Raw genomic sequence first — 10,027 nt, 5'->3', positions numbered from 1 at the left:
GAGCTTCAGACTGCAGTGGCTGAGCCCTTTGAGAAGTGGGCCGAGGGGTATAAGGTTTGTTCATCTGTCGGTGGGCGGGCACGAATGTGATCACTCAACACCTCACGGTTGACAGGAGCGCCTTCATGGAAGCAAGGCAAACCTGCTCGATGGCTGGATGTACTCTTATGAGGTTGCACAGACCGAGGTGCGTAAATCACTTCACGCACATAAGCGAAGAACGCGTCCTAACTGCTGTATAGGTCAACAAGCTTAAGAGTGACTACCTGACCAAAACCCGGAAAGCGGACGAGGCCGAGGATGAGTGAGTCGCCGCCCATGCCCGTGCATTTATCATCGCTAAGGCACATGCACAGCGCCCGCTTTGCGCCCATCACACACCCTGTGGGCGACCAGTACACTTCGTCGCCGAAACTGAAGCCCCTCGGCGCGAACCCGAATGCGGCCCCGCGCGCACCTCAGCGCCAGGCGACGATGTCCGAGCGCATCACGCAACGTCTGAAGGAGTTCCGCCTCAACGCTGGTACGCAGGCGCACCCTCGCGCCGCCCCGAAACCAGACGTGCAATTTGATGCGGATATCGAGGAGGAGAAGGCGGGCCCTAAGCTCGACAAGGGCAAGGGTCGTGCTACCGACAGCGGTGCAAGCACTCCGCAGCGCGTGTTGTCGCCGCCGCCCATTGAGATGCCGCCGGCAGCAGCGAAGGTCGCGCCGCCCAAGCTGGAGACAGACCCGGTCCCGCCACCGCCCCTGCCGCCCCTGGATGTCGCGGGCATCTCGATGACGCCCACGGAGGTGTCGGAGCTGATGAAGAAGGCGAAAGAGGAGCTTCCCTTGCGCCCGGTGCGCTTCCCGCTTTTGGGCGAGTACCAGGACTGCTTCTCGGGCGAGGAGTTCGCGAGCTGGCTTAACACGAACGTGAAGGCGTTCGAGGGCAACCTGGACCACGCCGAGGTCGCAGCGCGCGTTCTTACCGAGAAGTACAACCTGCTCCGCCGGCTGGGCGAGCTCGGGAATGACTTTGAGAACGCGGACGACTCGTTCTACCAGTTCCGGCCCAAGGTGAGGCCTGCATTATGCGTTGTGTTTGCTCTGTTTAACGACAAGGGTTTGGTAGGCTTTCACGCTTGATGCTTCTCCCCCTCCGCCCAAGGCTGCTGGTGCTCAAGTCCTTACGCCCATGGACAAGTTGTCTCCGCTAACCCAAAACATTGCTGAGCGTACCGGCGGATTGGCGAACCTCGTGTCGAAAGCGTTCGCTGCAAACACGGAGCCGCCCTACGTCCGTGCCCGGCGCGACGCGGAAGTTGCCGACCAGGAGTACCGTGTCGCGGTACGGAAGCTCGACAGGCAGCGTCTCGGCCTTGAGGAGCGCATTGAGGACACCCTCAAGACTCTGCAAAAATGGGAGCTCGACAGACTGCGCGCTGTCAAGACTGGTAAGTTCGGCGCGACCCGAGTACGGACGTAATCTGAATTTTGGCGTTTCAGTCCTCACGCAGTACTACAACACGCTCGCGAAGGTGTCGAAGGCGTACAGCACGGCGAACGAGACGATCGAGATGCTCATCGCCTCATACCAGCCCGAGCAGGATATCAAGGTGCTCATCGAGCGCTACCGCACGGGGCCCTTCCGGCCCGTCGCGCAGGTGTACGAGTCCATCTCGCACGACGAGTCCGACGTCGTGTTCGGCATCGACCTCCGCCGCTGGGCGGACAACGCGTACTGGCACGTCGCCAGCCCCGGGGAGAAGCGCGAGGAGGCGCCCCCAGTGCTGACCGCGCTGCTCGGTGCCCTCCTGGAGGCGTACCCGAGGCTCCCGAACGACGCTGGTGAGTAGCGGTCGTGGCGTTTTCCCCGTTGCGCATATGCTGATGCGTTACTTCAGAGAAGCGCAAGACGTGGATCTACGAGGTCCCGCTGCCTGCGGTGCACCATCTCCGAGAGACACTCAACGCTGTTCCGCCTCAAGAAGACATTCCCCAGGATATGCTGCAAAAGTACGATGCGCCCGTTCTTGCTAGCAGCGTCAAGCTGTGGGCGCTTGAGCTCGACCCGCCGCTGTGCATGTATGAGGGCTGGGATGAGCTGCGCAAGCTCTACCCAACTGGTAGGTTGGCTACAATGTGTTGCAAGTTTATCTTTCTGACTTGGCTGCCAGTTGGATCTAGTGCGCATCAGGAACTTAAGCCTTCCTCTGAGCAGCATGTTCTGGAACTGCAGGCTGCGCTCCAGAAGTTGCCAAAGATTCACTTGCTTGTTTTGGACATTATCGTCAAGCACCTGAAGGAGTAAGTCCTTCAACAAGCTCATACAAGTAGCGGCATGCTAACTACGGTGCAGCCTCATCGCGTCGACCTCAGAGTCAGAGAGCGAATCCAACGAGGTGTATATCACCAAGCTGGCTTTGAGCATGGGACGCAGTGCGTATTGTTTTTACGTGGATGCTACGCCGTAAGCCTAACGAAACGTCTTCCAGCTATCCTCCGGCCCAAGCAAGAAAATGAGTTCTCCATTCAGGACCGTCATCCTACACGTATGTGCTCTGTCCCTACTCGCTCAAGGCGTATGCTGACAGCCATATAGTGCTATTCATCGACCTCCTAAGCAAGTACGACGAGATCATCCCGCCCGCTATCGCCAAGAAGAAGCGTGAGTCCGAGCGCAAAGTGCCCGTCCGGCGTCGCACGCGCCCCGTCGACATGCGCATGTCGCGCTCGCGCATCTCCGCCGGCGCAGACCTCCAGGCGCTCCAAGCCCAGCAGCTCGCCCAGCGCGGCATCAAAGGCGCAAAGTCTCCGCCCCCAGTCCCGCCTGTCCCCCACCTCAACGCAGCGGGTCTCCCGCAGGTCCCCGAGAGCCCGCGGCCGGTCACGGACGAGCCGCTCGAGATGCATGAGCACGAGGCCGCGCCACAGCTGACCGCAGAGCCCGAGGAGTTCGCGGAGATCCCGCCGCCGCCCAAGGCGGAGCCCGGCGATATCCAGCTGCAGGACAAGCGGTCCTCGCCCATCCCCGCGCCGCCTGCTCCCGCACCTGCTCCCGTCCACGTCGACTTCAGCGCCATCCCGCCGCCGCCGCCAATTCCTGCCAAGGCCACCCCGCCGCCCCCTGCACACCCGGTGTTCAAGGAGCCCCCTCCCGAGACGGACGACGTGCCCGCACGTCCGCAGTTCAAGGAGCCGCCCCCGGAGCCCGCGTCGCCCCCGCGCCCCGCGCGCTTCGTCGAGCCGCCCGTCGAGGACGACGCGGCCCCCACCCCGCCACCGACCGCGATCCCACCGACCGCACGCCGCGTGTCCTCTCCGCGCGTACCCACCCCGCCCTCGGGCGGCTCGCGCAGCCCGTCGCCCGTGAAGCCCGTGTCCCCTGGCTCGGGCGCGACGACGCCGACGTCGGAGAGCGGGCGGCTGGCGCGTGGACCGCGTCTCACGCGGGGCCCGCGTCCGGTTAGCTCGCTGAACCGCCAGTCGATCGTGCGTCCGAGCTCGCCCGGGTCGCCGCCTGCGGGCTCTAACGGGTTCCCGACGGCGAACGGGGGTGCGGGCGGTGCGAACCTGAGGCGTGCGGGCTCGCGCACGAGCACGATGAGCAAGCGGAGCAGTATCAGCCGCGTGTCGGAGCTGAGCCGAAGGACGATGGCGAGCGATGCGGAGGACGAGGTGCTGCAGTGAGGATGAGCGCATGAAGGACAGTACTAGTGTGGTTGGAGAGGTGCGCGAAGGACTGTTGATCTTACGGTAAACTATATGCTTCTTCTGTGTGGATGAGGGGAGGATTTTGGGGTGCTGCTTATCTCTTTTCGTGCTTCGGAGTGCATTAATGATTGCTTGCGTCCTGGGGCGCACGACGGTACTTACGTCTTTTTAGATACGGCTTGGATATGTTTTACGTTGACGTCTCTATGTCTGGATACAATTGATGATATCTATCTGCTGTCACATCCGCAAGTGATGTGCGACGGTGTACGACTGCTTTGACTGGGTAGTCATCCGTTCAGGGCAAGTTCAGGGAGGGTAGCGTTGAGCTCACAGGTACAGTCTTGTGGTGGCTCAGCGAAAGAATTCGGGGTCATCCTCAGTCCTCCTCAGGCTCGTAACTTGCAGCCTTGCTGCGCCACCTTTACTAATCACGACGCAGTAATCCGATCAAGTTCGATGTTCACCTCGATGTCTACTAGCTGGTATGTAGTAGTAGTACTACTAGTACTACCGTACGCCTTCGAGGAAGTTTAAAGCCTCGAGGGTCAATCACTAGCTTCGCATTCAAAGATTATTTCCTGAACCCCAGTGAGTATCTTCAGCTCTAAGCCTCCGACGAGATCGGAGCATTACAGAATTTTCTAATCTCTGGAGAAAGTACAGCAGTCGCGATCATACAGCCACTGGACGCGGCGACCTACACCGAACCTCCGGCATACTTGCCACAGGTGCTGTGATTCGTCCTTCATTTATTGCGCACATGCATGCTTTCAGTTTCTTTATCACTGGCTCGTACCTTCATAAACTCCCCTGTCTCCAGTGAATTGCCTAAATTGAATACCGGATAAGAGCGCAGGACCCCGCGCCGGAAACGGGAATATATACTCCGCGCGCTGAGTGACGTGATGTGCTCATCCTTCTCGTTCGCACCATCTCCCCAACCACCACCATGTCTGCGTCCATGCCCACTGTGTACGAGAAGGAGCGCCTTGCTCCGTACATGCCTGAGCCTGTCTCGCAGCAGCCGCAGAAGAGGGCGCGCTGCGCGGGTCGCACGCTCGTGAAGGGCCTCGTCGGTGTACTCGCGCTGCTGACCTGCTTGCACTCGCTGCAACTCGTCAACCTGCGGTCATGCTGGTCGGAGGGCGCCATGGACGCCAGTGCCCAGCAGTGTCCCCAGTCTACCCCCGTCGTTCCGGAGAAGAACGGGGAACTGTGGGAGTCGCTCGGCCAGGCGTTCGACTCGGACGCGTTCAAGGGACGCGCCGTGGAATGGCTCGGTGGCGCCGTCAGAGTCCCGTAAGTTCGTGTGCGGGTACGTGGATTTGTGAGGTCGCGCTGACTTCTGTGACATTTTATAGGACTCAGTCGTATGACAAGATGGCACCTGTGGGCCAGGACCCGCGCTGGGAGGCATTTGGGCCTCTGCACGATTATCTCTTGAAGGCGTTCCCTCTTATGTAGGCGCACGCGTACTATAACCGCCCGTGTTGGTTCTAATTATGGCCCCGCAGCCACTCGACTCTTAAACTTACCAAGGTCAACACTTACGGCCTTGTGTATGTCTGGGAGGGCTCGGACTCGGACCTGAAGCCATTGCTGTTGGCTGCTCACCAAGGTCCGGGAAATAGATGTCAGGAACTCCCCACTCAATCTAACCACGATGTACAGATGTCGTCCCTGTCAACCCTGACACTGTCGACAAGTGGAGCTACCCGCCGTTCTCTGGTCACTTCGACGGTATGCCTACCAGGACAGCGTCGCGCAATCAGTGATACTCATGATAACCCTGACATACGCAGGGAAGCGGATTTGGGGCCGTGGCAGCTCGGATGACAAGAGTGGCTTGATTGGTGTTCTGTAGGTATCTCTGATCACATAGAGCCCGAGACGTGTTGCTGATAGGTTGGCAGGTCTTCTATCGAGTCCTTGCTTGAGCGCGGTTTCAAGCCGACTCGCGGGGTCGTTCTAGCGTTTGGCTTCGATGAGGAGGCGAGCGGCATTCACGTGAGTGAAAACGATGACTTTTGCTCTTTGAAGTCTCATAGCTTTGCTTAGGGTGCATCTGCTATCAGCAAGCACTTGCTGTCGACCTATGGCGAAAATGCGTTCTTGCTCCTTGTAGACGAGGGCGGTGGGTGTCATTTGCGCACGAAAGCATTTACAGTACGTTGACCTATGGTGCAGGAGGATTCGGGCAGGAATTCGGCGGTGTTATTGCGACACCTGCCATCGCGGAGAAGGGTTACATCGATGTCCGCGTCGAGGTCACCTCTCCCGGTGGTCACTCCAGCGTGCCGCCTGAGCATACGGTGGGCGAATCAAGCGACACAATTATCTACTGGCATTCTGACGGCCCGTCTTTAGACCATTGGGATTCTCTCGCAGCTTCTTGTTCACTACGAGGCTAACCCGTATGAGGCCCGTCTCTCCCGCGGCACGCCCATGTACTGGAAGTTCCAGTGTCTTGCGGCCCATGCACCCGACGTACCCCACAAGCTCCGTAGGGCGCTCAAGAAGGCTGTTAAGTCTGACAAGGCTCTCAAGGAAGCGCAGAAGGAGCTGTTCAGGAACCCCGGTTTCCGCGCATTCGTCGGCACGACTCAAGCTATCGACCTCATCAACGGCGGTGTGAAAACCAACGCGCTCCCCGAACAAGCCTATGCCGTGGTCAACCATCGGATCGCTACTGACAGGTCTGTACTGCGATCTTGCTGCGTAGCCTATAGTTTGTCGGGGATATGTTTGCTGACCGGTTTTTTTATCAGCTCGGTTGACGCGGCGAAGGAGCACGATACGGCGCTGCTCAAGGGCCTCGCCCGTGACTTCAATCTGTCGTACACAGCGTTTGGTGCACAAATCACCGGCCAGGATGCGCCCGCGTACGGAACGCTCACGATCAGCGACGCATGGGGTGCGGCGCTCGAGCCCGCGCCCATTAGCCCGATCGACGCGCCGGAGTATGCATTGCTCTCGGGGACGATCAAGGCGACGTACAACGCGCACCGCGGCTTACAGGGTGACGACAACATCGTCGTCGCACCAGGCATTATGTCCGGAAATACCGGTACGTGCTGTGAAATCTTCTAGGGTTACAGATAGCTCACGGTCGTGCAGACACGCGATACTACTGGGCGCTCACCCCGCACATCTACCGGTACAACCACTACAACGCCGGGAATGGCACCTTCTTGGACAACGGAGTGCACACGATCAACGAATGTAGGCTATCGGCGGACACCTGTCTGGTTTTGGCACCTGGTGCTCACTGCATTCTGCCATCTAGCGATCGAGGTCGATTCATTCCTCGAGATGATCAAGTTCTTCACCACTCTGATTCTGAACACGGATGAGTTCCGGGCGTAAAATGTAGGTAAACGGGGAAGGATTTACAGTAATCTACCGGTCCTCGGGACACTATGGGTCCCCGGGACACTTGCCCCATCCTGTCCGCTGTAGGCCTCCTGACGGTCTCAAACTTGCCCAGTATTTGCAGTAGTAGTACCGGAACATGTATCTACGATATCCCAGCGTGTCTATAAAAAATGCGTTCATAATTCAGGCTCTTACACTGTGAATGCACAACAGGTGAATTTATATCAGTGATCGCCGTGCACGGGTTACGCCGATTGGCCCCATATGTTGAGCGAAAGGCGAGGAGACATCATTGTGCATTCGGTTCAATTTATAGCGCTATCGGGGAGAGGGAAAGGCGGGAATCGCAATTTTACTGACAGAGGGGCAGCCAGCCACAATGCTCGAGGCGCAGGAGGTCACACTGGGCGCTCAGATAAATCGGATTACTAAATTGGGCTAGCATCCTACCGAACGCCTGCCCGAGGCCGCGAGGGATAATGACAGACTCGAGGGCTCTCGCTCATGATTATTAACCTTTACCATGCCTGGCCGAGCACTCTCGAAGACGAAACAGCTGCAGCTTGACTCAGAATTCTATGATCATTGGATCAATATCGCTGCCGACACATACAGTGAAGAACAGGGTAACCGAGCGGCGAAGAAGCCTCGAGGGGTGCGAAAGATCTGTCAAGCTGTAGAAGACGAGTGCTACGAGAAGACGAAGAAGCGTATCAACCTCCCAAAGAGCACCGTGATTGCACGGGCAAATGGCCGGCGAAGCATCCGGGCATTCAATTCGGAGAAGCGATGGTTGACGGATGGCGAGGAGGAGATTGTTGTGGAATTCACCATCGACACAGCGCTACGTGGCTTCCCTCTCAGTCATCAGCGCTTGAAGGAGCACGTTGACAGCATCTGCAAAGCACGACTGGGCAATCAATTCCCCGCCGGTGGTGTGGGGAAAGAATGGACGCACCGTTTTGTGGAGAGACACTCAAACCGGCTTGGCCGCTACTGGACACGTCCGGTCGACCGTGCCCGGGCGCGCTCAGTTAATCCCTCAAACAAAAAGGCGTACTTCGAGCTGCTCAAGAAGGTAATCGATGGTGAGGAGGAGGAGGATCCGATCGTTCCAGAGTGTATCTATGGCATGGATGAGACGGGGCTGCAACAAGGGGTGGGGGGTACAGAGCGCGTTATTGGACCATCTGGGCGAAAGTTTCAGTATCAGCAGGAGAGCGGAGACCGGGAGAACATCACGGTGCTGGTAACCATATGCGCAGATGGCTCTTCAATACCGCCAGCGGTCATCTACAAAGGCGAGGCATATCAGGCAGCATGGAAGCAAGATAATCCTCTGAACGCTTCGTGAGTGTGCATGACATCTGTCTGTATCTCTGATGGACTCACAATAATCAAGGCTGGGCTACTCGAAGAAGGGCTATGTGAACGGAGAGATCAGCGCAGAGTGGATCAAGCAATTTGACAAGCATACGAAAGAGAAAGCTGCAGGGCGTCGCCGTCTGCTCTTGGTCGATGGACACAACTCACATTACACCTTCGAGTTCCTTGACTATGCTCGCAAGAACCGCATCCATGTCCTGTGCTACCCATCGCACTCTACCCATGTCTACCAGGGACTCGACGTCGTCATTTTCAGTGTCTTGAAACAGCACTGGAAGCGAGCGCGGGATACACTCGAGCGTCGAGGGGAGAAGGTCACCAAAGCGACATTCCTCTCGGTCTACGGTGGGGTTCACGTTGCAGCCCTCACACCGGCGAATATCAAGGCTGCATTCCGGAAGACGGGAGTCGAACCATTCAATCCCGATGTCATAACAGCGGATCTCATGGCGCCGAGCCTCGAGACGTCCTCTCAAGGTCACCTCCCGTTCATGCAAACAAGTCCTGTGCGCATACTCTCGCAGCTTGTCTCAGAGGAGCTCACCCGGCGCATGGCCAGTACGTCGAGTACGGATGGAGACCCGGGCCCATTGACAGCCACTCAGGCTGCAGAAACACCCCAAACCCCATCTCGTGTCCGTAGCACAGTGGAGAGGCTTACCTTAACACGGGCAGCCGCCCTGGTCTCCCCTTCTCCCCTCCCTGCTCATGCTGCCCCTCCCCAATTTCTTCCGAACACCATCTCTCCCTCGAAGCGTCGATACGAGGCCCTTCTTGCGCATGAGCCGGCGACAGAGCTCGAGAGCCAGTTGCAGGTAGCGCTCCGGGAAAGCGAGACCAGGGATGATTCAAGAAAGTCATCCATGGTCACAATGCAAGCCACAGTCATCCTCCAGAATGTCTACATTGACCGCGCGCAGGAAAAACTACAGAGCCAGGCAGACCAGCAAGGGAAGAAGAAGAAGCGACGGGTGTTTGGTGATGGACTCCCCAAACTGCTGGATGGCGCGCAGTTCTTCTCCGAGGTGGTCGAGTACGAAACAACCCAAGAGCGCGAGGCAGCGGCGAAGCAAGCGCGAGCCGCTGAGAAGGACGCATACCAAGCGCAAGTGCAGGAATGGGAGAAGCAGGTGGACGCGCGAAAGAAGCGGGTGGATGCGCAGCGGGCACAGTACCAGGCGGCTTTGGCAGAGTGGGAAGACGAGCGCATACGAGCGCGTGAGGACAAGCGGCGCATAGGTTGGACTAAACCGAAGCTGGGGAAGATCGAGCCTGCAATCCCAAAGCCGAAGATGCGAAACACCGGGGCGGGAGGAGATGTACCAGAAGGCGAGAACGAAGGTGCGGGCGGGGATGCAGATGAGGATGCAGATGAGGGCGAGGGTCAGGACGAGGATGAAGATGAGGACGAGGATGAAGACGGTCAATAGATAGTCGCGCAATCAGGCAATCTAATCTGCATCTCCTGCCATAAATGGAGCGTGATGTGACTGTCCCGAGGACCCAAAAGCTCTTGATAACGGATTTTTGAATGTTTCTGCCTCGATCTCATTCATACGGCGGA

General features: G+C 58.0%; 4 protein-coding genes across 4 annotated transcripts in view; all 4 read left to right on the top strand.

The window, feature by feature from the left end:
* Positions 1-3,963, top strand: part of TRAVEDRAFT_29154 (uncharacterized protein) — a 5,133-nt gene extending 1,170 nt beyond the window's left edge. The window contains exons 4-14 of the mRNA XM_008040007.1: positions 47-54; positions 116-187; positions 243-304; positions 357-1,062; positions 1,118-1,439; positions 1,492-1,833; positions 1,890-2,111; positions 2,163-2,292; positions 2,345-2,424; positions 2,481-2,537; positions 2,588-3,963. Of these exons, the coding sequence (XP_008038198.1) occupies positions 47-54; positions 116-187; positions 243-304; positions 357-1,062; positions 1,118-1,439; positions 1,492-1,833; positions 1,890-2,111; positions 2,163-2,292; positions 2,345-2,424; positions 2,481-2,537; positions 2,588-3,675 (3,089 nt within the window). The 3' untranslated portion in view covers positions 3,676-3,963. The remainder of the gene's footprint in view (positions 1-46; positions 55-115; positions 188-242; positions 305-356; positions 1,063-1,117; positions 1,440-1,491; positions 1,834-1,889; positions 2,112-2,162; positions 2,293-2,344; positions 2,425-2,480; positions 2,538-2,587) is intronic.
* A 688-nt stretch (positions 3,964-4,651) lies between these two features.
* On the top strand, positions 4,652-7,262 carry TRAVEDRAFT_64964 (carboxypeptidase S; the record flags this gene model as incomplete). The annotated part of the gene is made up of 12 exons (XM_008040643.1): positions 4,652-5,001; positions 5,064-5,162; positions 5,217-5,320; positions 5,374-5,442; positions 5,505-5,562; positions 5,616-5,709; positions 5,761-5,836; positions 5,890-6,014; positions 6,070-6,398; positions 6,471-6,769; positions 6,820-6,924; positions 6,989-7,262. 12 exons carry the CDS (start codon positions 4,652-4,654, stop codon positions 7,066-7,068), a joined length of 1,788 nt encoding a protein of 595 aa, XP_008038834.1. The 3' UTR covers positions 7,069-7,262.
* A 920-nt stretch (positions 7,263-8,182) lies between these two features.
* On the top strand, positions 8,183-8,975 carry TRAVEDRAFT_75779 (DDE-domain-containing protein; the record flags this gene model as incomplete). Its single annotated transcript, XM_008040642.1, has 2 exons — positions 8,183-8,427; positions 8,480-8,975. Coding segments are annotated over 2 exons (741 nt in total), but the record flags the coding sequence as incomplete, so codon positions are not given.
* Positions 8,976-9,254: 279 nt separating this feature from the next.
* TRAVEDRAFT_94548 (uncharacterized protein) lies at positions 9,255-9,662 on the top strand (the record flags this gene model as incomplete). Its single annotated transcript, XM_008040641.1, has 1 exon — positions 9,255-9,662. A coding segment is annotated over one exon (408 nt), but the record flags the coding sequence as incomplete, so codon positions are not given.
* Positions 9,663-10,027: the final 365 nt, after the last annotated feature.

The sequence above is a fragment of the Trametes versicolor genome (genome assembly GCF_000271585.1).
Source record: "Trametes versicolor FP-101664 SS1 unplaced genomic scaffold TRAVEscaffold_6, whole genome shotgun sequence".
NCBI classification, from domain to species: Eukaryota; Fungi; Basidiomycota; class Agaricomycetes; order Polyporales; family Polyporaceae; genus Trametes; species Trametes versicolor.
This window is presented reverse-complemented; position numbering and strand designations above follow the sequence as displayed.